The following is a 27,451-nucleotide window of genomic DNA, read 5'->3' on the forward strand; positions in this document are numbered from 1 at the left end:
CCTTATCGGCACATTTCCCGTTGCCATTCACGGTGGGTCCACGTTGGACGGCCTCTCAGCGGAGGGCGGGTCCGGCCGGGGCTCCTCGGGCACCATCCTCACGCACACGCTGCCCCCGTCGGTGGTGCTCGGGTGGACGCGGACCTTCCGTTGGAGCAGGCGCACGGCTCCGAGGAACTGCCTCTTGAACGTCTCGCTCAGGACGATGTAGAGGAACGGGTTGATGCAGCTGTTGGCGTAGCCCATGCTGATGGCTATGTAGTAGGCGTAGGTGAAGGCCAGGCTCGGCTGCTGCACGCCCAGATGGACCAGCTGGAGGATGTTGTGAGGGGCCCAGCAGATGAAGAAAGCCAGACAGATGGCCACGGCCATGCGGGTGACCTTTCTCGTGCGCACCCTCAGGCTCCTGGGGGGCAGCGGTGCCACGCTTGTGGACATGTGCTGGAGGATCTTGAAGAAAACCAAGCAGATGACGGCCAGCGGGATGGCGAACGCCAAGAAAAACTGATAGAGGGTGAACCAGTAGGTGTCGGCGGCCGGCAGGAGGAGGGCGCAGGCCACCAGGCCATTGGGCAGCGCCATGAGGCCGGCGTACATCCACACGGGGGTGATGGTGAGCACGGAGAGGCCCCACACCAGCACGATGACCAGGCAGGCCACGCAGGGCGTGCGGATGTAGTTGAAGCGAATGGGGTGGACGGTGGCCAGGTAGCGGTCCAGGGTCATGGCGGTCAGGATGTAGGTGCTGACGATCTGACTGTTGGAGTCCAGCGCTGTGATGACCATGCACATGGTGGCCCCGAAGTGCCAGGAGCCGTTGCCAAGCAACTGGTGGATGAGGAAGGGCATTCCGAGAAGGAAGAGGAGGTCGGTGATCGATAGGTTCAGGATGAAGATGTCTGGGACGGTTTGCTTGGCGCGGCACTTGGTTTTCTTCATGATGGTGTAGATGACGATGCAGTTGCCCACGATGCCCAGGAAGCAGATGATGGCAAAGATGACCGGAAGGATGGCGCTGTGGTGGAGACTGCCGTCCACAGCTGCAGGATGAAGAACAGCAAAAAAAAAAAAAAAAAAAAAAAAACCTAAATCAGTCAGACTTTCCAACAATTTCCCAGATTTACCATGTCAAGATGATAAGATCTGATTGTAATGGTTCTGACAAGTGCCCCCCTAACCCCCCCCCCCCCCCCCCTCTCTCTTTCTCTCTCTCTTGCTATGTGCTACATGCTCAGAAAAATATAGTTTGTATAAGAGAGAAAAGAGAGAATCAGACAATATATATATATATTTTTCTCTCTGAGGTGCATGAGGTCTAAAGCTAAACGCACGGAGGAACGTGCAGTGCATGGTGTCACACATTCTTGAAGTTTGGTCAGACAAATACAAACACAGCAAGACACCGTCAAAAATGTTGTTTATTGTTTCTTTCTAAATCCTGTCAGTCCCTAAACATTTTAAAAATGAGATTGAATTCATTTGAAAGGACAACTGAGAAGAGCAAGGAGTGAAAAGAACAGCGTGCTATAGTATCTGTTGCTTTCCAGCTCTGGCATTGATACCCAGTGACGCTCTGACCAGACCGATTTGTACCGACAACCTACCGTCTGTCGACGAGTTAGTGTCTCCCAGGGAAGAATTCGTGGCGTTTAAAAAATCCATCCTTTCAAAAACAATCATCCAACGTGTTTGCTGTTTACAAGTGGTTGTTCATTAAGAAACATAAAAAAAAACAACAACAACAAGAAAAAACTAAATAGAGACGCAGCTGGAAAAGTGGTGGATCTAACAGCCATCTCTGGGTCTCCAGGTGTCCCACTCACTGCAGAGTTGCATCGTGGAAGCGGCGCGCCGTTTTCGCCGGTGCACACTGCGACGCTCAGCCGACAGCAGTGTGCAGCAGACGCAGCGTCTCTCTCCGTGCGTCTGCTGCGAGCGCGAAAAGAGATCACCCGCTGTCACTGATGGGATGTGACGCGCAGGGCGCTGATCGGCGGCGGAGCGGAGCGTCTCCCTTGAGACGCGCAATTCGGATGAAATCAAGCACGGCAAAAACACGGTTGGTAAAGAAACAGACAATGGAGATGAGGCAAGACGATAAAATTTCAAAAATTCAAAAACTGTGTAAACTCGTGAAAAGCGCAAAATCATTTGGTTTCGTTTTCTCCGTTTGCCGTCGATGAAGACATTATTAAATCAGTAGTTATTCCGTTCCATTTCCATTTATTTCTTTTGTTTCCACCAAGGAGCCACAGATGTTGACTCTCAGCTGCAAATTATGCCCTCGACCCCGACTAAATACTGGCAGCTCTCCAACTTTTCTCGTCACACCTGATGTTTCCCCTTAGAGCCACTAGGTGGTCTTCTTCTGCCTCTTGTACAAAAGCGTCTGCATGTGAGAATTGTGAGTCACGAAATTGGGTTTTATATGCGTCGGCACAGCCTCTCGGTGAGACAGCGGAGAAACTATGAGGGGGAACTCATCCAGTCGGGGTCATGCAAGGATAAAATCAGGACAAAAAAACTGACTCTGTTACAAGTAAAATGAGAGTTAATCTCTGGGCCACACAGAGGCAAAGATCCATTTTGCACACAGACACACACACTCGCGCTATTGAGAATGTATGGTTCTAAATTCGCTTCAAGTTTCTTTGGAGTGTGTGGGGAGAAGTCGAAACACGAGGAGGAAGCCGACACAAATGTGGAAACAGAAACACAAACTCCACACACAAATCATCATGTCCACGGTTTGAACCTGAAACCCCCTAAAAAATAAGTGGTGACGGGGGGCGCCACCACTTATTTTTTTAGTGTGTGCTAAAACTTGATTTTCTGTCAATCAGCTCTGGGAAATGCCTGTTGTAACACACAGTAGCAGTGCAGCAGTATTCATGCTCAAATCAGATTGACATGCGCTGGCTTCATCCTTCACGAAGGGCCGCATGAATAGACGCCTGTTTATTTGCCGAATGAATGACCTCAATGATTAAACTCCACACTGCTGTTATTTTGAACACGCCTCTTTCAGTTTATTATTCAGTTACAGAGATTCAGGAGAGAGCATATTATGAATGTTGGATCTATTGGTTTTCTATACATTACTACACCAAACAGTTAATTTATTGCTATGTACTAATATAATTTCTACAAATAATTAGCGACACTGTCTGCGCTCTTTACAGCAAGCCCACTCAAACTCAGCAAGGTGCTTCTGGCCATGTGATTTGTACCGTCAGGTATGCATGTGTATTTTTGTATATTATCGCCAAATCAAATGGTAGATTCAGAAGAAAATCATTTGCTACCATATGGACCAATTCATGAGGTAGAATTTGAGGATATTGCTAACCAAACTGTTGTGGGACTACAGGAAGTCTACGTAGTTAATATGCACATTATCATTTTAAAAGCTTTGACCCCATTGCATACAATTTGAATTTCGTTTACATCTCTTCCTGCCAAAGGGATCCAGCTGGGCAGGAGTGTCTCAGACAGACTTTCCTTTTCCGTTCAATATCAAAAATGTCTCAAAATTGTATTGCTGTTGGATATTTTGTTTAGCCCTGCGATGAACTGGCAACTTGTCCAGGGTGTCACCCTGCTTCGCCCTAAGACAGCTGGGATAGGCTCCAGCAGACCCCCATGTCCCTGAATAGGAATAAGCGGGTATAGAAGATGAATGAATGAATGAATGAATGAATGATGTTTTGTTTTATTTCTTTGTTCATTTTTCCAACTATGCCTCACTAATAAAAATGTGGAAAAACAGTTTTCCCACTTTCATTTTGTCATCCCCCTTTTATCTTGTGTCACAAAATTTATTTTAATATAATTTAATAAAACACCCTTAATTAAATGCCCAATGTAGGTAAGAAGTTTCATTGTTTTGTCTTTTTATAATCTGATTTTAAGATGAGTGTCTGATTTTAAGAAAAAAGTCGTACTGCATGAAATTAAATCTAAATCTAATTAAAGCTGCAAGCAGCGTTTGCGGGACTGGGCCGCCGTGGCCGACGCGACCCCTGATAACCCCCGATGACGCCCGACCCCTGCCGACGCCCGCAATTGACCCCCGTCCTCTGCCGACGTCCGGCCCCATCTGCTGAAAGAAGTCTATGCTGAGACAAACACGTGGATGTTTGAATGATGTCTGTAGCTTTTTTCTAAAGCAAACTGCAGGCATTTGTGTGTTGACAAAGAGGGAGAAGAGGTCTAATCATCATATGCCTTTGTATGCAAATGATGCATATTTTTTACCTGCATTTTTTTTTTAAGTGGCTGTCAAATGTAAAATATAGGCCTTGATGAGACAAACACGTGGATGTTTGAATGACGTCTGTAGCTTTTTTCTAAAGGAAACTGCAGCCATTTACAGTATAGTGTGTGTGTGTGTGTGTGTGTGTGTGTGTTGAAACAGAGGGAGAGAAACACAGGCGTTAGGGCCCCCAACCTGCAGCAGCAGAGTTAGCTCCACTAGCTCCGCTTTTTCCACTTTTACCACCTTGGACATCTAAGCTTAGAACTCAACCATTTCGGCGTCTACACGAAGGATATTGGTATCATCTTTTAGCTAAGGGCTTCAGCAATCTAACTATATATAGTTATCCGGGGTGTGAATAACGGTGTAGGCGTGGTGAGTGGAAAAACTGACTTTTTTTTTCTCGTTGGGGCGAGCTCAAACTATTTCTAATATCTCACTTCCTGTTTGTCGGATTTTAAAAATTAGAGTGTACGCGACGTAGAGCGTTGTTCCTAGACGGCGCTAGGTGCATTTTTCGTTTTCCTATGTGTTTTTTCATTGAGTTCAATTTTCACATCCATCAACTTTAAAGGGCTATAAAATGAAAACAGTGCAACGCATCCGGACCATTCTTTTTACGTTGACCTTCTGACAGTCTGGTCTGTGTAATACAAAAGGTTTGAACCTTGCAGCATTCACGGATTATTTCAAACAAGTGAAAATAGCTAACTTCCAGCTTGTCAGGGGTCAAAGGTCAGGGTGTCAGAATGTAGGTCTCTATCCAAGGAACGCGTGGGTTTTTGTCCCATGTCGTTTCGACCTTCCTAGAGGAGGCTAGAGGCATTTGAATTTTTGCGACGGGATTTTTAGCTATTTTTGGTCAATTTTCAATGTGCATCGACTTTGGAGGGCCGTTGTCCGAAAACTGTTTGAAAATTTCACATTTTTATTTGATAATTCTTTGGATTGAAGGTCCAGTCTGTCATACTGAATTTTCAAGCCCGTCAGACTTGCGCTTTCTGAGCCTTGTGTTTTCCCTCTATTCCAAAGAAGTGACGATAGCTCACTTCCAGTTTGTCTGGGGTCAAAGGTCAGCATATCAGCAAATACCACCCAATTGCCCGCACGCATGGGTGTTGGCCCCATGTCTCTACGACCGTCCTAGAAGAAAATAGGTTTGCAAAAAGGGCAAAAACAGGCAAAATAAAAGTGGAAACAAAAACAGGCAAAATAAAAGTGGAAATAACTCACTTCCTGTTTGTCGGGCGACAAAAGTTAGAGCGTACGAAATGTCGGGCTTGACAAGATGAACGCGTGGAATTTTCCCCCATATTTTTTCGACCTTCCTAGTGGAAGCTTGGGCCATTTCTAATTTTTTTTACGGCAGTTAAAATGTTTGGACGCCTCTAGGGGGCGCTCGAGAGTGGAATTTTTCCTTTTACTCTTCATTTTATCAAATTTTTCGCCAGTTTCTACCTGCGTGCCAGATTTGGTGACTTTTGGAGTATGTTAAGGGGGTCAAAATGGGGTACGAAGCCGGTGCTGTTAACAATAATAATAATAGTGAAGAAGAAACGGAGCAAATATAATCGAGTCTTCACCTTGCGAAGACCTGCTCTGATGAGAGCAGGCCTTCGCTGAGGCTCAGTCCCGAAATAGATATACTGTATATGTACGTCACCCACATTGAACACAAGTGAAGTACATATGCAAATATGCCAGATTTAGCCAAACCATCAGTTTCCTCACATTATCAGTGAACAGGATACAGATAAGACAAAGTTGCTTTCAAACCAAAAGCTCTATTAAAACAAACACAAGCGTACACATGTAAAAATCAGTAGTACCTGGAAAAGTTTGTTTTGAACTATAGCTTTTGTTTTTTAAAAACGACTGTATTCTGCAGGTTCATGCAGTACAGTGGTCCTTTGCATACACTTATTTACTTAATAGTCTGAGAATGTTTTCATAATATAATAGCGAAACAACACTGAATAATAGTGTACCCTGCCTTTGACTGCTGCCTAAGACAGCTGGGATAGGCTCCAGCAGACCCCCGTGACCCTGAGCTCGGGAATAAGCGGCTACAGAAGATGAATGAACACTGAATAAAATCATACGGTGTCAATGAGGACCTGGTGTTTTGTCAGTAAAGTATTTGAAGAGTCTGAAGATGTCTGAAGATGAGACCTTCAAGGCCAGTAGTCTGCCTATGCAAATGAAAATGTCAACCCTTGTTACACTAAATACATCATACACAAAGAGCATGTTTCCAGGCAGTTACCTGATAATGATTTAACCTTGCACAAAAATGATATTGTCGTTATGTTAACATGGTTTTTAAATGTGAAGAGAGTTCAGGAGTTACACCATTCACCCATCCATCCATTCTCTATTAATGCATCTCAAGCACCAGAGTTGTTGGAACCTGTCCCAGCTGTCAGCGGGTGACGGCAGGGTTACACCCATGGATGTATTTTCAAGAAGGGGATACCTGACCAATTGGGCGGCGCGGTGGTGTGGTGGTTAGCACTGTTGCCTCACAGCAAGAAGGTCGTGGGTTTGATTCCCGGCCTGGGGCCTTTCTGTGTGGAGTTTGCATGTTCTCCCTGTGTCTGCGTGGGTTCTCTCCGGCTTTCTATGTGGCCCTGTGATGAACTGGCGAAATGACAGCAGGGAGAGGCTCCAGCAGACCCCCGTAACGCCGCAGAGTGTAGGATGGAAGGGGTATTGAAAATAGATGGATACCTCACTGGCAATACAGTGATTATTTTCCAGTGGTCACTCGAGGTACTGCAGCCTAAAACAACTACAAGTCATGAAAAATAACGATAACTTAAGTAAAAAGTAGGTGAAACAGAAAGGTGAAAGCCATGTGTGGGGTGTGATGTTGCTCAAAATAGCCTGCAGTTTGGATTGGGTTCTTTTCTCTAAGCAAAAGCAAATAACTCTAATATGTGACATTTATACCCACAGGATTAATTAAATGGCTCCAACCACTTAATTAATCCCATACTGAGCAATTCATTAAAGGTCCCAGGATGAGGACTGGAAGCTCGGTGAAGCCAAAAAGACATTCATTTGGTTGAAAGACCTCTAAGCAGGGAATCACAGCCAATCAAAGACGAGCATTTCTGTTGCGCTTTCTAAACAACTTTTATAGCTACCAAGAGACAAAAACGACAATGGTTAATATATTAGATTAGCCTTATCTAAATCTGTCTCCGCCAAGTGTGTTTAGAATTGAGAGTTTAGGAATGTTTTGGAGCAGCGCCCTCTTCTCCAGCGCTCGGGGTCTAGGTGCTGCTGGAGGCTATCCCCACTGTTTTTGGGTGAAGGCAGGGTTACAACATGCACTAATTGCTGTTTTGTTTTTGTTTTTGCAGGACGACATTGAAATACATTGAACTACTACAGGGAGTACCAATGCAGACACGATGCAGACACATGTAAACTGTGTTTTAATTTGAGGCTCATTATTTTGAGGGCTTGCTGTGACACTGTGATGGCCTATTCATACATCACAGGGTGGTCTGGAGGACACAGTGGCCCTGTATGGAAATGAGTGGTCAATGCTGTTGAGAGATGAAGTGCTGTTCACCTTCAAGGTGACGTCTTTTCCAAAATATTTACCTGTTATCTCCGACAGTGACAGCTTGATTGTTTGTGGTCTTATGGTTCATGATGTTTAACACCTTTTCAGGCTCGCTGTCTCTTCATCCTGTGAGTCTGCCATTGGTGTAATGTAAAAGAAGCTGAAGTTGGACCATGTGATAATTCCATTCAACCTTTAAACTCAGGCAGCAACAGGCAAAAACGCTCTTGTTGATTAAAACACAACACAAGAAGACATTCATAACCTTTTATGATAGGTGTTAAACCTATGCTAATATTACATAATAAATAACCGTTATAAAATACCAAAACACTAAATGCTGGAGTAACTGAACATTAGTACCACAGTTACCCATTGAGGAGCAGAATGTTACAGTGAATGAGCAGGATTCCAGTGCAGAGAGCAGAATAATTTTTAAGTTCAGGAAACAGTCTTAAATAATTTCTCTGGCAGCACAGATCCAAACAGACACAAAGCAAAAATTGCAAGACAGAGTAGCAAACTACAAAATCGCTGCAGAGGCAGAAACGGGAAAAATCACTAATCAGAAATACCAAAAAGGTCAGGATAATTTCACCACAACAGCAAAAAGGCACAGGGAGGAACACAGGATATGACTGGGAGCATGAGGAAATACTGTGGCACGGAGTTAAAAGAGAGCACTGTCTTAACAGTGAGACTAATGAGGAGGATCGGGAGCAGGTGTGCCTCGTCAACGACGTCCCCCTGCCTTACTTACCCGACCGACAGCGAGGGAGAGTTAGGAAAAGTAACACGGAAGCACTTGTTGTTTTCCTCAGTTCATCACAACCACTCCCACTTATTATCCAGCAATTATTTGCACCCTCACGGAAACGCCATATCCACTTCCACTGCTACGCAAATGACACCTCTCCATTTTCCACCAAACTCAAATTCATCCTTCCACCTTCCTCCCTCAAAAGTTGCGGTTCCATGACAGTTTTTCACAAAATAAAAGCAATATTTCTAAAATTTTGACAAAACACAATTGCGATTTGCAGGTTTTTCCGTTGAATGGTGTGAAGCGCATAAGCCATAATTCTCGTCAAATCTCGTCCCCATGACACTTTTGCGATATACCTCCATCTCAATACATCTGAAAAACCAGCACAGGAGGAGTTCGGGTTTCATCCTCGACATCACACTCTCCTGTGTCTCTCGTATTAACTACCTAACCTGGTCAGCTGCTACTTTCATCTCCACAACATAAATCTGTTCCACTTTCACACCACACACTACAGCTATTCTAGTCCACAGTCTTGTCACCTCCAGGCTTGACTTCTGCAACTCAGTACAGAATCCATCAGCCCATATCATCACAAGAATCCCATCCACTCACTACATCACTCATATCCCACAGAAGCTCCACTGGCTCCCTATCACACGCCGTAGTCAATACAAAATCATACTGCTCACCTTCAGGGCACAACCACACAACCTTGCATCCACCGACCCTCTTCCTCCATCCACCTCTCTGTTCCCCGAGCCCACCTGGCAACCATGGGCAGTAGAGCATTCAGCTGCTCTGCTCCCCAGTTCTGGAATTCACTCCCTCATGACCTCCACAACACTACATCTGCCAATCTGTTCCAATCTAAACTCAATGTACAACTCTTCAGACTTGCCCATCCCACCTGAACAATTGCACTTTTTTATTTTATATATATTTTTGTTTTTGTATGTTGCGTCTCTATGTTGTATGCTTTTTGCTGTTCATTATTCGGGACTGAGCCTGAGCGAAGGCCTGCTCGAAGAGCAGGTAATCGCAAAGCGAAGACTCGCTTGTTTTTGCTATGTTTATTCTTATTATTTACAAAACATGCTCCAAAACTCACCAAATTCGGCACGGAGGTAGAAACTGGTACACAATGAAAGAAAATGAAGAAAAAAAAAAGGCAAAATTCCACTTCTAGCGCCCCCTAGCTTCCACTAGGAAGGTCGAAAGAATATGGGGGAAAATTCCACGTGTTCCTTGGATAGAGACCTACATTCTGACACTCTGACCTTTGACCCCTGACAAACCGGACATGAGCTACTTTCACTTGTTTGAAATCATCCACAATCACAGAACTCAACAACCGTGAATGCTGGAACTTTCACACCTTTTGTATTGCATAGACTAGACTGTCAGAAGGTCAACGTAAAAAGAATGGTCCGGATGCGTTGCACCGTTTTCATTTTATAGCCCTTTCCTCGGTAAACAGGTACAGATTTCAGTAGCAGCTCTCATAATGTACAGGTAAACAGCAGCGCTTGATAAGTGCTTTGTAGCTAAACATTCTGTTTTATTGTATTCTGTCCACTTCTCCCATTTGCTCCCTGCTGCTGAAACTCTCTGTCCCCCCCATTAGGGACTGCAAAATTCTAAAAACATAAAATCAGGAACCGTAGGTGTGACAGACTTGAAATCGGAGTATGATGTAGACCACACCTTCATGACCAATCATCAAAAACTTTGTGATTACAGGCTTTAGTTTTCATTTTACGGCCCTGCAAAGCAAAGGTCTTTTTCACAAATAATTTTGAACCCCATTTTCACCCCTTTCCCATATGCCAGACCTCACCAAATTGTGCATGCAGGTCGGACCTGCCCCAAATTAGGATTTCCTGAAAAAGAAATTCACATCCACTCAATAGCGCCCCTTAGACAAAGGGGGGACTGTCTACCCCACTTTCACCCCCTTAACATGCTTTGATCAGCACCAAATTGCAATCACCTGTCCAGGCTGCAAAAACCTTCCTGTGGTGACAAAATCAGGGCAACAGCTCCTCCAGAGCGCCACCTACAGGCCGAGATGTAAAAAAAACCTCAAATTGGCGTTTTAGAATGTCGGATTGGCTTTGATTATGAACGCTCCACAATGCAGCACACTGACTGCATAACGTTCTTTTCTTTTTTTTTCTCAACTGGCAGGCAGAACATGATCAAATAATAATAATAATGTTTTTTATTTATACAGCGCTTTTACAGGTGCTGAAAGTCGCTTTCCAGGTAAAATAACAATATCAAACAATGCGAGAGATTAAAAAAATTACAAATTAAAAACGATTCAAATAGATGTAACACAAGAATAAAATCAGTTAAAAACAGACAGGGTTGAGAGGGCAAATATGGGCTGGGAGGTGTGGTGTGTAGGAGGGTTCAGGTAGGGTAGGCGAGTCTGAAGAGGTGGGTTTTGAGGGCAGACTTGAATTTGTTGAGCTCCGTGCAGTTGCGGATGTGTTTGGGGAGGGAGTTCCAGAGGGTGGGGGCGGAGCATGGGGTGGGCTCAGTCCCGCCAACCCTGCTTGCAGGTTTAATTCGGGACTGAGCCTGAGCGAAGGCCTGTCATGCTAACATTTTTGCAGTCAGCTCCCAGCACACTAAACGGAAGGATTAAAAGCTTCTAGTGATGGTGAGCACAGCAGCGATTTGCAAACACTAAAAGATTGGAGCCCAGAAATACAATTCTGAAATATCCATAATCCCTTTTTCATTCCAATGAAGTGTTTTTGGAGCAGACTAGCTTGTTATTCAGTTGCACCAAACAACTGAATAACAAGTGAACGACCCAGGGCAGGTGGCATGTCGTGGCCAGCCCAGCGGACCCAGCCAGGCAGGCACGCTGCCATTCCCCCGCTGGAGAAAACATGAAGGCCTTCTCTCTCCTCTTGGCCTATCCTCTGATCTCCATTGACTCTTTAATCAACCATTTGTGTTTGTTTTCCTTCGTTGCGATGGTCTGATGTTGATTATTAGAATTGTGGAAGCGAATAGCGAATAGCTGCCATACTAAAGAAAAAAAAACTGGGGGCGGGGGGGTCAGTTTCAAATAATTACATATTAATTTTCACATTATTACATGAAATTATCATGTTATTTGGTGATCGTGAACACCTGAGTCTCACATAATTACATGAAAAGTTTAAAGATTTGCTGGATAATATACAGTTATCGAGAGGGGCCAGCTGAGGTGGCTCGGGCATATGTTCCGGATGCCTCCTGGACGCCTCCCTGGGCAGGTGTTCCGGGCATGTCCCACCGGGAGGAGGCCTCGGGGAAGACCCAGGACACGCTGGAGGGACTATGTCTCCCGGCTGGCCTGGGAACGCCTTGGGGTCCCACCGGATGAGCTGGAGGAGGTGACTGGGGCCAGGGAGGTCTGGGCATCTCTGCTAAGGCTGCTGCCCCTGCGACCCGGCCCCCGGATAAGCGGTAGAAGAAGAAGAAGATATACAGTTATTAAAATTAGCGAATTAAAACCAAATCAAAAAATGAAGCAAGCAAAGGCACTGTACTAGACCGTCTTTTCACATACCTCCAACTGAACTGCCCTGTTTTTTGACATACTGCTTAAGTTTTATGTAGCGAGGTGAAGTTTTTTTTCTCAAAAAGCAAGTAAGGGGGTAGAAAACTATACATGTGAACAAAGTGAAGAGGAAAGGCAGCAAATTGGTTCTCTGTGGGACCTCTGGTCAGCACATGGTCTCAGCAGCTGGAGTTGGAGCATCACCTTGGAAACAAGCTCTGTCTGCACCTGAAACCTCATCATCTGACCCATCTTCTGCACTAGACTGGGCTGTTTTTTTATTATTTTTTTTTTTTCTTTTTTTTCCTTAAGGTATATATCATTAACGAGGCCTTGGTTCCTGTTAAAAAATGTTTGCCACCTGTGATTTTTCTAATCCCAGATGATACCAGCTTCCCTCCCTCAAGCGTCAATACTGCTCATCCATGCAGTGTCTGTTTATTTTTTAATTACTGTATAAATGCAAGAAAGCCAGAAAAGTATGAGTCCTCACAAACACCCACACACACGATCAGACATGTTGTTGCCCATTTTACATTTATATAAGCTCACAAAGGCATACTGCATCATCAGTGGCACCTTCAGAAACCAGACTCTACCTATGATAAACCAGAGGCAAAATCAGTTATTCTGATATCAAAATAATAATAATAATAATGATGATATTTAGTCCCTGTCAATAGTAATTATCAATTATAGCTGTAATAATAGCCTGTAGGTATTTCTAGTCAGACAAATGAAACTCAACTATCAATAAACAAGCTTTAATTGATTATGTCATGATTTGTAATTTAATGGAAACACACTAAACAAAACATACATTTCTCCAGATGACGTTGCTATCTAGCCTAGCCATCAATTTCTTTATTAAGGCCAAACAGTCATAATTTCACCTGTTGGTCCAGGAACAGGTCGAGCAGTTGCTTTTGTTGAGTCCTGCCTGGCTTCTGGCTCTGTTATTGACGCTGGCTGTGTATCCTGCTCTGTATTTTCCTCTACTCCATCCATAAGTTTTTACACTGATCTGAGTTGGAGACACCAGTACCACTTATACCAACCGATGCAATAACACTCATGCCAATACTGATACTGCTGACATTATATTTTTCTGTTTTAAATCTGCCGCACCAATTACCATTATTTTAAATTTTGAATTTCTCTTGGGCGGTCAGGATAACATTTATTTATTCAGTGGTTACACACATTCTCAACAATCTCAACTTCATACAACCAGAAAAACTAAATATCAGTTCAGACAAGCACAGCTTCTAAAATGTCTGTATAGCCTCTGTTCCACTAAAATTAGCGGGATGACGCCATGTTTTTGGACGCGGGACGTCGCGGAAGCAATCGCCATTGAGTTCCGTGTCCACGCACCAAACCCAGCGGGGTGTCCCCCCCGCCGGCAAGCTGCACCCCCTCCGCTTTCACCGCTGCGTGTCTGCTGACGTCATCGCGCTGAGATCGGCGGATGAAGTTCTACAGAATTCAAGAGTCCAGCGGTGGCCAGTGTTCTTAGTTGTTGGGCACTTTTGGCTTAGTGGAACGATGACGTCGTTGCCGCCAGACTTGAAGCGGCGCGCACCTCCGCGGCCGCTTCCCGCCGCGCAGCGATTGTTTCGGCGTCTGGTCCACTTTGTGCGCGAGCAGCGGGCGAAACAGCCAAGAGGACAATGAACAATTATCCTGCGGTGATGGAACGTGATCGAAAACTTTTGCATCAGTGCTTGATATACGCCGCGACTGGCGCGATATATGATTTAGCGCACGTGACGCTCAACGTCACCCCATGCGGCAGGTAAAAAAGGTGGTGTTGACCCGGGTTTACAGATCCCATCGCAAGCCGATTAGTACGGAGCCGATTTTGACCCGGGTCGCTTGCCGGGTTGTTTGACCCGTTTTGTCGCGCAACAGCGCGGCTCGGTGAGCAGATTCCACCGCCACCAAATGCCGATTAGTTGCGGGACATCACCACGTTTTTTGGCCAGTGGAATTGGGCCTTATATAAGTAATTTATAATTTGTTGTAAATCCTTATTAACAACACAAAGTCCTCTTAAAAGGCATAATGCTTCTCAGTAACTCATTTTCTTCAGACATACATAACACACCGCTGTAACTGTTTATTCATCCTGCCACTTCTTAGCATTTCTCCACTGTTCTCTCTCCCCAGGTCACTCTACTCACTTTCCCTCACTTACCTGAATAAAATCTCCCCTCAATCTCAAGCAATCAAGTTTAGTGTAAAGACTCTGACTATGTTTTGGAGGTTTTTCAGGTCATTGTTGTCGAGTTAAGCAGTAGGCAAGAGGACTTGGTTCTTGGCTGTCTGAAGAAGTTCCACACTGAATTCAAGAAGAGTCCCAGGAATTCAACCCCAGTTGGGGTTGAACCCTGGAGTTGGTCCCGAGGACTATCCCACCGCAATGACACACAGGTTTTGCTGTGTTGATATAGTGAAATCCATAGTGAGTTTTTACTCCATTGGGTTGTCCACTGTGGTTGGTCAATTCACACTTGTAATTGCTATTGCAGCAGTAAATGTATGTTACATGTTTGCCCAGGATCTGACCTCATAACTCTCCACTCAATTTTAGCATAAAGATTTTGAGGAGTGGTGTAAAAAAACACACATAACCGTGGGTTGTGTGGGTGGATGCTGCGGTCGGGGAGGAGGATGGAGCTGAAGTGACAGGTGCAGAACTGATGCAGGGCAACAGCGAATTTCACAGGCAGAGGGCGAGGGACAAATTGAGAGAGTGCGTTTGATTGGTGGTTGTGAAAAGTGAAGAATGTGTATCAGAGTGGCCCGAGTTGATTGCCTGAACAAGCAGGCTTGCTTCATTTGTTAGGCTCATCTGGGCCGAGGTGCGAAATGCCTTTGAAACGTCTGGAGTGACACCTCAAACAGCTTTGGTAGATAGTGGATGTTCACAAAGACTGCAGCTCCAAAAAAAGAAATGAAAGTCTTGCATGATTGTCAGAGTGCTCTACCATGCAAGACTTTCAGCGCCTATTTCCAAAATGATTTCCTTCTTTTCCCCCTTTGTCCTGTCTGGCCATAAGTACAAAGCAGGAATGGCTCTGAATGCCTATGATGGTTGCTGACAGATTTATTTTTAAAGACTTTTGACCTTACAGTGTGAATCCGACAGGTTGGTTTAGGAACTACCTGTTTAATGGCTTTATTATATTAATCTTATCCTCTCCGAGACAGGACTGAGGGAGGGACAGGGAAAATGGAAGTGGGACCAAGGATGAAGCATGAAGGCCTCCTGCCTCCTCTTGGCATGCCTCCTGATCTCCATGGCCTCTTTAATCAGGCATTGTTGTTGGTTTTCCAATGGTCTGATGTTGATTTGTGGAAGCGTATAGCTGTCATACTAAAAATAAAAAACGCAGGGGCGGGTTTACATCAAAACGTTCAAGTTTTGACATGATCATTTTCACGTTATGTCATGAAACTTGCACGTTATTTTGTGATAGTGAACAGCTCAGTCTCACTTAATTTCGTAAAAAGCTTAAAGATTTACTACATAATTTTCACGTTATTTCATATTGCGAGAACACGCAAAATAACATGGTACTGAGCCTCTCCTTATCACAATGTAATGTGATAGTTTCATGTAATACCGTGAAACACGTTACACATTATGATGTTTCCCTTTAGCAATCCTTCTGGTGTTCTTTTCTCCTTCACAGATGATCCACCTGTCTCCCAGATATATGTGCTATTGCAAGAGTTGCATCATGGTATTTCAAATATGACGTTGAACTTGTTACCCTGGCCATTTATGTCCTTCAGGTATCGCAGAAGTTGCTGTAGTTTTGTGTGCGGTTTTATCGTAGTGCCTGCCCTGCATTCACTCGTCATCCATCGAACAGGTTCTGTTAATCCACAACATATGGTGTGCCCAATATGACCATGGCACGCACACGCACACGAGGGCCGACCTGGCAACCCAGAGGAGTCCGCACTGAGGGAAGTGGGTGGGGCGCAAGAACGCAGCGTCCACCCCCATGGGAGACACCGTACGCCGTCAGACGCGCCTGGCCCCGTAAACCCCCCACTGCAACCCCACTAAACACGGGAAACCCGGGTTTGGTAAAAGGCAACAGCTCGAGACTTTCGGTCCACTCCAGGAGGTACTCAATCCCCCCCTGGGTGGCCAAAATGCGCGTCGGTGAAACGTCCCGTCTCTCTCTCTCTCTCTCTCTCTCTCTCTCTCTCTCTCTCCCTCTCTCCCCGACACGTTTGAGGGTCGCTGCCGAGGGAAAACTCCGTCTGGGGTTACCGCCTTCGGTGGAGTCCTTGAACCGCGGCTCCTCTCCCGCAATGGAACGTGAACGTTGTCCGGCACACAGGCTCTCTCGTGCGCAGGCTGTTTTCCTCCGCGAATCTCTAGCGCAGCCCTTACAGGTATCGTCGTTGGCGTCGCTCTCTCTCGAGGCTTCTCACGCTGCCGCCTTAAACCACCTCCCAACCACAGCAGGTGCGCCATCATCATCATCGCACCTGCGCCGACAGCCTCCCAGGATCGCACCGCGCTGGCAGGCAGGAATCCGCGACATTGACATTCCTTAAGATAGCTCTGTTCATTTGTAAATGCTGTGGATTTCACCAGTGCGCTTGTCACTTTCCCCCGAGCATTCATTTCCCCGAGTTTAGTTTCCTTCTTTCCGTCTTACTCACCTCTTATTAGGGACTGAGCCCGCGGAAGACCAGTTCGAAACGAACTGGTCTTTCGCAAGGGCGAAAGACCCTATTGTATTTGCTTCGTTTCTTTTTATTATTATTTTTACGCGGCTTTCCGCCCCATTTTGACCCCCTTCCCATATGTTAAAAGTCTTGGAAACTTCTGTGCAGGTCAGCTAAAAAATTCATTAATTTGAAGGAAATTTTCAAATCGGCTCGATAGTGCCACCTACATAAACCAAAACACAAAGACTGCTATAAAATATTCAACGCAAGTCATAGAGACATGGGACCAAGACCCACGTGTTAAGTCAATCCATACTTTTTATCGATATACTCCCATTAGCCAAACCAAACCAGAAGTGAGCTAATTTCATTTGTTTGAAACTAGGTCACAAGGAATAGCACCTTTACGGCCGCCAAAATTTACGCATTTTTCACCTTTTTTTTATCCTAATTTTGGTGCCCTTCCCAGACACCAAGCCTCACCAAATTTTTTATGCAGGTCAGAACTTGCCCAAAATTTGATTTCATACAATTAAAAAAAAAAAAAGATTCTCAATAGTGCCCCCTAGAGCCATTGAAGAGCGCTTACCCTATTTTGACCCCTTTAAGATTCTTTGATTTCAACAAAACGATGAAATCTTTCTGTGATGAAAAGCACAAGAGCGCAGGTGCTCCAGAGCGCCACCTACAGGTCGAGATGTGGAAGAAAGCACTTCAAAACACTTCAAAAATCATAACTCTCCCTAGGAACGTCGTAGCGACTCGGGACCAAAACCCACGCGTTCCTACCTTTTAGACGAACATTTCGTACACTCTAACAAATAAAAAATTCCAAACAGGAAGTGAGATATTTCCATTTGTTTGCACCTTCAAATGGGACTCTCCGTTCATTCACCGGTCACGCCTACACCGTTATTGTGAGCGAGTAAAACTTGATACTGTTAGATTCCTGGAGACTTTGGCTAAACAATGATGCCAATATCTTTCCTGTAGATACAGAAACGGCAGAGGTGGAAGCATTTGTTTGCCAGATTTCAAATACCTACATTTGAGGAAAAAAACTTAAATGGCCGTAGCGCCCCCTAGGAACGTCGAAAATTCGTGCAACAAAAACCCATGCGTTCCTCTCTTCAAGAAGAACATTTTGCACGCTCTAATACATGGGAATTTCCAAACAGAAAAAGAGATATTTCAACTTGTTTAAATTAAAGTGTAAACACGTACTGTCCGTTTCTTCACTGACCACACCTACAGCGCTATTCACACAGTGGATTAAGTGACACAGTTAGATTCCTGAAGCCCTGAGCTAAAAAAAAAAATTATACCAATATCTTTCATTTTGACGCAGAAATGGCCCCGTGCTTTGCATTTCCCCCCCACCTATTTGTAAAAGCCGATTTCGCAGCCGTACTTTCACTTCGTTGTCAGTGGCGATTGAAACTCGTGACACTTCATTCGCTGCCACGTCTACACCGTTATTCACACACATATTTAGATTGCTGAAGCCCGTAGCTCAAAGATGATACCAATATCTTTCACGTAGACTCAGAAATGGCGGAGTAAATAGCCTTTTTCCCACACCTACCCACATTGGAGGAAGCGGGGCTGACAGCACAGCGATTTAAACTTGTGATGCTTCGTTCACTGACACGTCTACACCGTTATTCACACAGTGTGTTAAGTTACATAGTTAGATTCCTGAAGCCCTTAGCTCAAAGATGATACCAATATATTTCACGTAGACTCAGAAATGGCGGAGTAAATAGCCTTTTCTTCTTTTTTGGAAAAGCGGAGCTTTCACTAAGTTTCACTTTCGGTTCCTTTATTCGTATATGCGCTCTAGCCTATGTGCTACAATAGTGAGGCAATGGCGCAGCGGTTACAATGTCAGTCAGAAGCGCATAGAGTGTCGAGATCGACTCTCAGCGCCGGCTAATTTTTTTTGGGGGGGGGGGAGTGTGCTTTTAATGTGAGTCCATCCTTGCGTGCGTGTGCGTGTGTGTGTGTGTGTGTGTGTGTGTGTTGTCATCGATGCTTTTGTTGCTGAAGTCAGTGCCTCAGAAATTACGTTGTGCATTTATTTATATATTTTTGCTTTCAGTTTGCCTTTTGATAGAAGCTCGTCTTGCTTCATTCATTAACCACGATCAAGGATCTGTTGAGGGGGGCAGCGGTGCAGATCGCGATCGTTCGGGTCCTTTCAGTTCATTCATTCACTGACCACGATCCGTTGACGGGGGGTGGAGGGGGGTGGCAGCCGGCGGTAGAAAGGGGAGGATGGGGGGGGCTGCGATGGCAGTTAGCGGTGGAGAATTTTCTCCGTGCCGTCAGGTTTGCGGTGTCTGTTGTAGTGATGTGCGGATTGATCCTGAAATATCAATACTTCCGACACTAGATCTTTATGCTGTAAAATCGATTCTCAAATGAAAATATCGACACTTTCGATACTTCAGTGTTTTGTGGTGATGTACATCATTAACATGAATACTGAGATCTTGTCTAAGGGCGTTTACCCACAGGCGCCCTCGGTAACATCTCGGTACGGTACGGGTCGGTATTGACGCATTTCCACGGGCCCCAGCACGGTCCCAGGGGTTGCGATTTTGGTACCTGCCTCCTTGGAGTTCGAAGCGAGCGGAGCTGACACCGTATGGGTGACGTAGCAACGTGCAGGGCATTGATTGGGTAAAAGTTTTGACGAAAGCCAAAGGCAGTCTCTCACGAAAGACCAAAACCGGCATTTTTTAAATGCCCCGCGTGTGGATTTTTACAGTTTCACGTATTAAAAACTGAAAAGATTATGAAACTGTACCGTGGGCGAACGTAGAACTACAGACGTTTCTGTTGTCTGTGGCCGAAGAAAAAGCTCATAGAGAGCTGGACGGACGGAGCGACACGCAATGAAAAGCCTTCCTGGTTTCGCAGCCGCTGGCCGTCGCTGTACAGCGAAACAGTGTCCGGAGAAATAAAAAAATAAAAATGCAGAGCGACTACCGAATGCACCAAGGACTACAACAGTCGGAGTGGAACGAACAGAGAAAATGTTAGAGGTTTGTTCAGCCTAATTCGGATGCGATGGAACACGGACGCGGTGGCCAACGGGAGTGAGACGGGCTCGACTCGGCCGGTGGACGACGAGAGAATCGTCGGCCACGACGATATTTGAAAACATGCTTGAGGACTGTAAATGTGTTTTGTAACATCAAGCAACTTTAGTTTGAAGGCTATTTGCAAAGTAGAGCCGTTGAATCGTGTCGATAAACCGCTAGCCACCACCGCTAACTCCGTGCTCTGCTTGTGTTGTGTTCGCTGGCAGAGGCGGCGATTTTGGCTCGCAAGTTTCTTAAGTTTCACTCCCTATAGCGATTTTTAAACGCTGCTCGCTTGTTAACGCCGGTCGAATAGAGTTGTTGCTGTTTTGTGCTTTGTGTGGACTTAAGTTGTGCGGATATTCTTGTCTAATAATAAACGACTGTGAGACTCAAGGTGATCGTTTCAGCGTCTACATTTTCTCTTCTAGGACAGTGTTTTGATACAAGTCAACAGTATGAAACAAAATCATACGAAGCCCTATGAAAATGTCTCGCACAAAACAAAATAAAACCACGGTTAATACAAAAAGTGAATCCTATGGTTTCCGGGACACGGGAGGGGGAGGCTACCCCCCTGAGCTGCCGCTCCCCCCCTGAGCTGCCACCTTATCGTGGTGGGGGAGTTTGAGTGCCCGAATGATCCCAGGAGCTATGTTGCCTGGGGCTTTATGCCCCTGGTAGGGTCTCCCAAGGCAAACAGGTCCTGGGTGACGGGACAGACTGAGAGCAGCTCACAAACCCTTATGAATCAAACCAAAAAGAGGACCGTGACGTCGCCCGGTATGGCGCAACCGGGGCCCCACCCTGGAGCCAGGCCCGGGGTTGGGGCTCGTATGCGAGCACCTGGCGTGGTTGCGGTCCCACCTCCTGTGGGCTCACCACCGACAGAGGAAACCGTAGGGGTCGGGTGCAGTGTGGTTTGGGCGGCGGTCGAGGCGGAGGGCCTCAACAGCCCGGGCCTCGGAAACAGCCTCTGGCTGTAGGGACATGGAATGTCACCTCGCTGGGGGGGAAGGAGCTCGAGCTGGTGCAGGAGGTCGAGAGGTACCGGCTAGATATAGTCGGGCTCACCTCCACTCACAGCATGGGCTCTGGAACCCAGCTCCTCGAGAGGGGCTGGACTCTCCATTTTTCTGGCGTTGCCCGCGGTGAGCGGCGGCGGGCTGGGGTGGGCGTGCTTATTGCCCCACAGCTTAGCCGTCACGCGTTGGAGTTTACCCCTGTGAACGAGAGGGTCGCGTCCCTGCGCCTTCGGGTTGGGGACAGGTCTCTCACTGTCATTTCGGCCTATGGCCCGAATGGCAGTGTTGAGTACCCGGCCTTCTTGGAGTCCTTGGGAGGGGTGCTGGATGGTGCTCCGACTGGGGACTCCGTTGTTCTGCTGGGGGACTTCAACGCACATGTGGGCAGCGACAGTGTGACCTGGAGAGGCGTGATTGGGAGGAACGGCCTCCCCGATCTGAACCCGAACAGTGTTTTGTTGCTGGACTTCTGTGCTAGTCACAGTTTGTCCGTGACGAACACCATGTTCGAACACAGGGGTGTCCACCGGTGCACTTGGCATCAGGATGCCCTGGGGCGGAGGTCGATGATCGACTTTGTTGTCGTGTCATCTGACCTCCGTCCCTGTGTCTTGGACACTCGGGTGAAGAGAGGGGCTGAGCTGTCAACTGATCACTACCTGGTGGTGAGCAGGATCCGCTGGCGGGGGAGGAGACCGGAAAGACCCGGCAGGCCCAAGCGTATTGTGAGGGTCTGCTGGGAACGTCTGGTTGAGCCCTCTGTCAGTACGGTCTTCAACTCCCACCTCCGGGAGAGCTTCTCCCAGATCCCGGGGGAGGTCGGAGACATTGAGTCCGAATGGACCATGTTCTCCACCTCTATTGTTAACGCGGCTGCTCGTAGTTGTGGTCGTAAGGTCTCCGGTGCCTGTCGTGGCGGTAACCCCCGAACCCGGTGGTGGACACCGGAAGTAAGGGATGCCGTCAAGCTGAAGAAGGAGTCCTATCGAGCCATGTTGGCTCGTGGGACCCCGGAAGCAGCTGACACGTACCGGCAGGCCAAGCGTGCTGCAGCTCGGGCGGTAGCGGAGGCAAAAACTCGGGCTTGGGAGGAGTTCGGGGAGGCCATGGAGGAGGACTTTCGGTCGACCTCGAAGAAGTTCTGGCAAACCGTTCGGCGCCGCAGGAGGGGGAAGCAGTTCGCCACCGACACTGTTTATGGTGCAGGCAGGGAGCTGTTGACTTCGACTGGGGATGTTGTCCGGCGGTGGAAGGAATACTTCGAGGATCTCCTCAATCCTGCCGTCACGTCTTCCGCGGAGGAAGCAGAGGCGGGAGACCCGCCCCGAGTACCTCAAGTCTCTGGATGTGCAGGGACTGTCGTGGCTGACACGTCTCTGTAACATTGCGTGGTGGTCGGGGACAGTGCCTGTGGACTGGCAGACCGGGGTGGTGGTTCCTCTTTTTAAAAAGGGGGACCGGAGGGTGTGTCCTAATTACAGAGGGATCACACTCCTCAGCCTCCCCGGTAAAGTCTATTCCAGGGTGCTGGAGAGGAGGATACGGCCGATAGTCGAACCTCGGATCCAGGAGGAACAGTGCGGGTTCCGTCCGGGTCATGGAACACTGGATCAGCTCCATACTCTCCGCCGGGTGCTCGAGGGTTCATGGGAGTTCGCCCAACCGGTCTACATGTGATTTGTGGATCTGGAGAAGGCATTCGACCGTGTCCCTCGACGCATCCTGTGGGGGGTGCTCCAGGAGTATGGGGTCCGGGGCCCTCTGTTAAGGGCCGTGCGGTCCCTGTATGATCGGAGCAGGAGTCTGGTTCGCATTGCCGGCAGTAAGTCAGACTTGTTCCCAGTGCGTGTTGGACTCCGGCAGGGCTGCCCTTTGTCACCGGTTCTGTTCATTGTTTTTATGGACAGAATTTCTAGGCGCAGCCAGGGGCCAGAGGGAGTCTGGTTCGGGAACCACATGATTGCGTCTCTGCTGTTTGCAGATGATGTGGTCATGTTGGCTTCATCGAGCCAGGACCTCCAATGTGCGCTGGGGCGGTTTGCAGCCGAGTGTGAAGCGGCTGGGATGAGAATCAGCACCTCCAAGTCCGAGGCCATGGTTCTCGACCGGAAAAAGGTGGTTTGTCCTCTCCGGGTCGGTGGGGGGATCCTGCCTCAGGTGGAGGAGTTCAAGTATCTCGGGGTCTTGTTCACGAGTGAGGGGAGGATGGAGCGTGAGATCGACAGGCGGATCGGTGCAGCGGCTGCAGTGATGCGGTCGCTGTACCGGTCCGTCGTAGTGAAGAAGGAGCTAAGCCGAAAGGCGAAGCTCTCGATTTACCGGTCGATCTACGTTGCCACCCTCACCTATGGTCACGAGCTTTGGGTAGTGACCGAAAGAACAAGATCGCAAATACAAGCGGCCGAAATGAGTTTCCTCCGCAGGGTGGCTGGGCGTACCCTGAGGGATAGGGTGAGAAGCTCGGCCACCCGGGAGGAGCTCGGAGTAGAGCCGCTGCTCCTCCGCATCGAGAGGGGCCAGCTGAGGTGGCTCGGCCATCTGTTCCGGATGCCTCCTGGACGCCTCCCTGGGCAGGTGTTCTGGGCATGTCCTACCGGGAGGAGGCCTCGGGGAAGACCCAGGACACGCTGGAGGGACTATGTCTCCCGGCTGGCCTGGGAACGCCTTGGGGTCCCACCGGATGAGCTGAAGGAGGTGACTGGGGCCAGGGAGGTCTGGGCATCTCTGCTAAGGCTGCTGCCCCCGCGACCCGACCCCGGATGAAGCGGTAGAAGAAGAAGAAGAAGAAGAAGAAGAAGAAGGGAGGCACAAAAAAACCTTCGTGACTCGCCCACGCTCAGGTACTAGTCGGGCTTATGGAAATACCTTTCAACCGAGCTGTCCCGTACCGTGAAGTGCTGGCACGAGCCGCACAGGGCTAGTGGGTAAACGCCCTAAATGACACGATGTTGGTAGGCAGGGATGGCGCTTGCGAACAGGCAAGCCAGGCAGTTGCTTGGGGCCCCGGCCACTAGGGGGCCCCCTGGGGCTGCCAGAATGTACACCACAGCAACGACAACAATGCGCAATTTGCAATGACATGACACCGCAGCAGCCGACCCCCCTTGTAGGACCCCGCCCCATTTGCCTTCAGCCTGCACCTGAACACGTACGGCGCAACAAGCCATATTGATCACGTCACACTTTTGGTCACAGTTTGCAAACTTGCCAAAACTTGCTTGTGCAGACAACATGAAGAAGAGTTATTGTGGGAAATAGCGCTGAAGTCCCGCGGACCCGCAGAAGTATTTTCGCGACTCTGTCTCCCCATGCGAAACAGGCAAACTACCTTCGCAATCGACCGGTAGATCGTGTAATTTATGACTGCCTCACGCGGCCGCACAGGGACACACAGTGGGCCGGATGTGGCCCGAGGGCCGTACTCTGCCCAGGTCTGCTGTAGGGGCTAACACAGCTAACTTAGGTAACAATTAAGCCATGATGAATCCTATGAAGGCAGGCAGACTGACAGTCAAAGAATAATAATAATAGACTAATGATAATAATACTAAGAAATTGCTTGTATGAAAAGCTTTACATTTTTTATTTCATCAGACAATGTTTATTACCACTATTTTATTTCCACCATTTAATTGTTTTATATTATATATTGTGGCTTTTTTTTTCTTTTGATTTGGCCTTAACTATTCTATTTACTCAGGTTTGCATTTTTTGATATCTAAAGTTGTTTATGAAGCCACTACCTCAGTATGTTTCTGAGTTTAAAATAAATCGCTAAATAAGTGTGTCTTATGTCTTGTATTTTTAAGCTATAATTTTAAATGCACTCCATTTTTTTTCTTTTTTAGATTTATCAGGCACTTAAGATGTATTTGCTCAAAGTATCAGTATCGGATCGGTATCGCCGATACCAGTCTGAATTTTACTCAGTATCGGATCGAAAAGGAAATTGGTGGTATCGAACATCACTAGTCTGTTGTACATGACTTTGCAGTGTTGTTGTTCCGCCGCTAGATGGCGACACAGACTGTATAATATGTTGATGGTTCTCTGTAACTTGCAGTGCAATGATCTACAAGTTTCATACACGTTTGTCACAATAAACATGGTTATTTTGTCATCAAATTCAGCACACGTGAACGCAGGTCCTGACATTATGCTTGCAAAGTATCAGACAAAGCGAACAAACATCGCTACCTACAGCGCCACAAATAGCTGCCCTAGCTATTCCTCTTTTTTTAAAGTGCACACACATGAATGACTGCTTGGGTTAAATTCAGTTCAATTCAATTCAATCCAATTGATTGTTCCTAAATGTGATTGTTCCTAAATGTGATTGAGATCAAGTCAGTGCTTCACCAGCTATTAACCTCACCGCACATCACTGAGTGCCTTTGACAGCCTTTCCTAAAAATTAATAAATTAATAAATGAATAAATAAAAAATAAACACCACACAAAATCTGTATTAGGTTCTTCAGCATATGAATCATAAGACTTCTTCCAGTTCTCATTTCACCCACAAAACATGCTTCAAAAGTCATCCAGGGGTGTCGGCAGGCGATGGCAGGGATTCGCCAGAGGTCGGCAAGGGTTGACAGCATTTGCAAGGGTTTGGGGGGAGTCAGCAGAGGTCTGCGAGGACCATCACGCATAGGCAAGGCTCGACAGGATTTTGAAGAGCTGTGTGGGCGTCACAAGGGGTCGACAGATGTCGGAGGGGGAGACAACAGGGGTTGCCAGGATTCCGAAGGGGTCGGCAGATGTCGGGGGGCGTCAACAGGGGTCTGATGTCGTCGGCAGGCGTCTGCGTCAGTAGTGGGGCATCGGTGGGTTTCGGGCAGAATCGCGGGGGTTTGGGGAGCGTCGGCGGGTGTCGGTGGCTCGTGGCAAGGTGGCGGACGTCGCGGCAGGCTGTGGCCAGGTGGGCTCAGTCCCTTGAATGCTGCTTGCAGCTTTAATTTCTCTTTGATTTCTCACGTGAAGGACTTCTGTAATGTTGGTAATTTTCCCGTGGGGATTCAAAAAGTATTCTGATTCTAAAAATACTGACCTGCTAGGTATGTTTCAGATGTTGTTCCAAATGTTATTTGAGTGTGTTAGGATATGTAAAGAAAATAAGGACAGAAACAATGTGACAGAGTGTGATACCAGCTCAGTCAGACAACTCACGATTCAAATTTTTATTTCAGCAGCAAATACAAGTTACAGGATTGGCATCCAGGTTCCAACCTCATCACTCCCTGCTGCAGGCTAGCATTGACATCATGGGGAGTGAAGAGAAAACACACATAATCAACCCCCTGATAAGTTAAAAGAGAATATGAGAAGCAATAAGGAAAACACACATTACCCTGGGGCCTGCAGGTGGACACTACCTTGGGAGTGAGATGTTGAAGGTCATGAGAGAGTACAAGTGCTGAACATGTATTGAGAAACAAGTCCAGTTTTGAACTAAAGTTGATGTTGGAAGGACAACCATGAGCTGAGAGGCTGCAGTGCAGAATCGAAGAAAAAAATAAATATTTCTTATAAACTTTCAATGGCATATGGCACACCACCTCCAGTCATATACTGTATGTCTAAAGCAGAGAGAATTTATGCATTCAGGCCAGACAATATAAAGGTCTTGGTTCGTCGTCAGTCGTTGATCGTTATAAATATTATCACTAAAGAGTTAAATTAGGGTTTAACAGTAAAATGGTGTATGGCAGGGACAGGTTGGAGCGCTTATTTGCCACGAAAACATTGGCAATTAAGGTAGTAAGAGATCTCTGAAGTTTTCTAGTTTAGCGACGTTTGCTAGTGCTAGGCTAGTGCAAGTCAACTGTTTCTGCTAGCCTGCCAAAAAAAAAGAAAAATTAGACCCACTCCACAGTACACCTGAGGAAAATAATTTATAATGCCAGACTATTGATCTACCAGGATTGAGTAATGGACACCTGATCGCTCCATGACTAGCATAGCTAGCTCCTTAGGCTCAATTCCACCGGCGCTTCTTGGCTTCAGGCTGCGGCTCAGGACCATTGCGTTTCCACTGCAACTGTGGTAGTTAAGCACAGCAAGGCGGACCGAAGCTCCATTGGCGTTTGCCATGCCTTTCGTGTCCCCAGATTAATATGTTAATTTTTTTGTATTGACCATGTTTTGCCATCTGGTAAATCATGACTTTCTAGCATGAAAACCTGGCAGGTGACAACTTTGGGTGGATTTGTGCAGGTGAAGCCATTATCAAATCCCTTAAAATCTCCTTAAAAAACCTGGAAAAATACAGGTCTTACAGAACTCCAAGCTAAAAATCCTTGCTCTCCACTTTAATAAAAGTCAAGCTTTGGGCCTTCTAAACAAAGTTGTGGTATGAAGAAAAAAAGGCTTTTTGAGCAGAAAAAAGATTTAGTCGGGTAGGTCACATAAAGTTTGGCATTACATGCGCAGAGCAGCGGACTCCTCTATGAGTGGCATTGAAGGGCT

The 27,451-nt window shown here is 46.8% G+C and overlaps 1 protein-coding gene across 1 annotated transcript; it reads right to left on the bottom strand.

The window, feature by feature from the left end:
• On the bottom strand, positions 1-27,076 carry mchr1a (melanin-concentrating hormone receptor 1a). Its single transcript, XM_076040430.1, has 2 exons — positions 26,923-27,076; positions 1-1,040 (listed from the first exon to the last, which is right to left on the bottom strand). Exons 1-2 carry the CDS (start codon positions 27,074-27,076, stop codon positions 28-30), a joined length of 1,167 nt encoding a protein of 388 aa, XP_075896545.1. The 3' UTR covers positions 1-27.
• Positions 27,077-27,451: the final 375 nt, after the last annotated feature.

This window comes from Nelusetta ayraudi, unplaced genomic scaffold (genome assembly GCF_046127955.1).
Source record: "Nelusetta ayraudi isolate G7.1 ecotype Tasmania unplaced genomic scaffold, CSIRO-AGI_Nayr_v1 ptg000004l, whole genome shotgun sequence".
In the NCBI taxonomy this organism is placed as follows: domain Eukaryota; kingdom Metazoa; phylum Chordata; class Actinopteri; order Tetraodontiformes; family Monacanthidae; genus Nelusetta; species Nelusetta ayraudi.

Coding starts and splice junctions, on each gene's coding strand:
- mchr1a (XM_076040430.1), bottom strand. CDS start 27,076: ATGGCAAACGCCAATGGAGCTTCGGTCCGCCTTGCTGTGCTTAACTAC. Junction 1,041..26,922: donor GCTAGTCATGGAGCGATCAG/GTGTCCATTACT, acceptor TTCATCCTGCAG/CTGTGGACGGCAGTCTCCAC.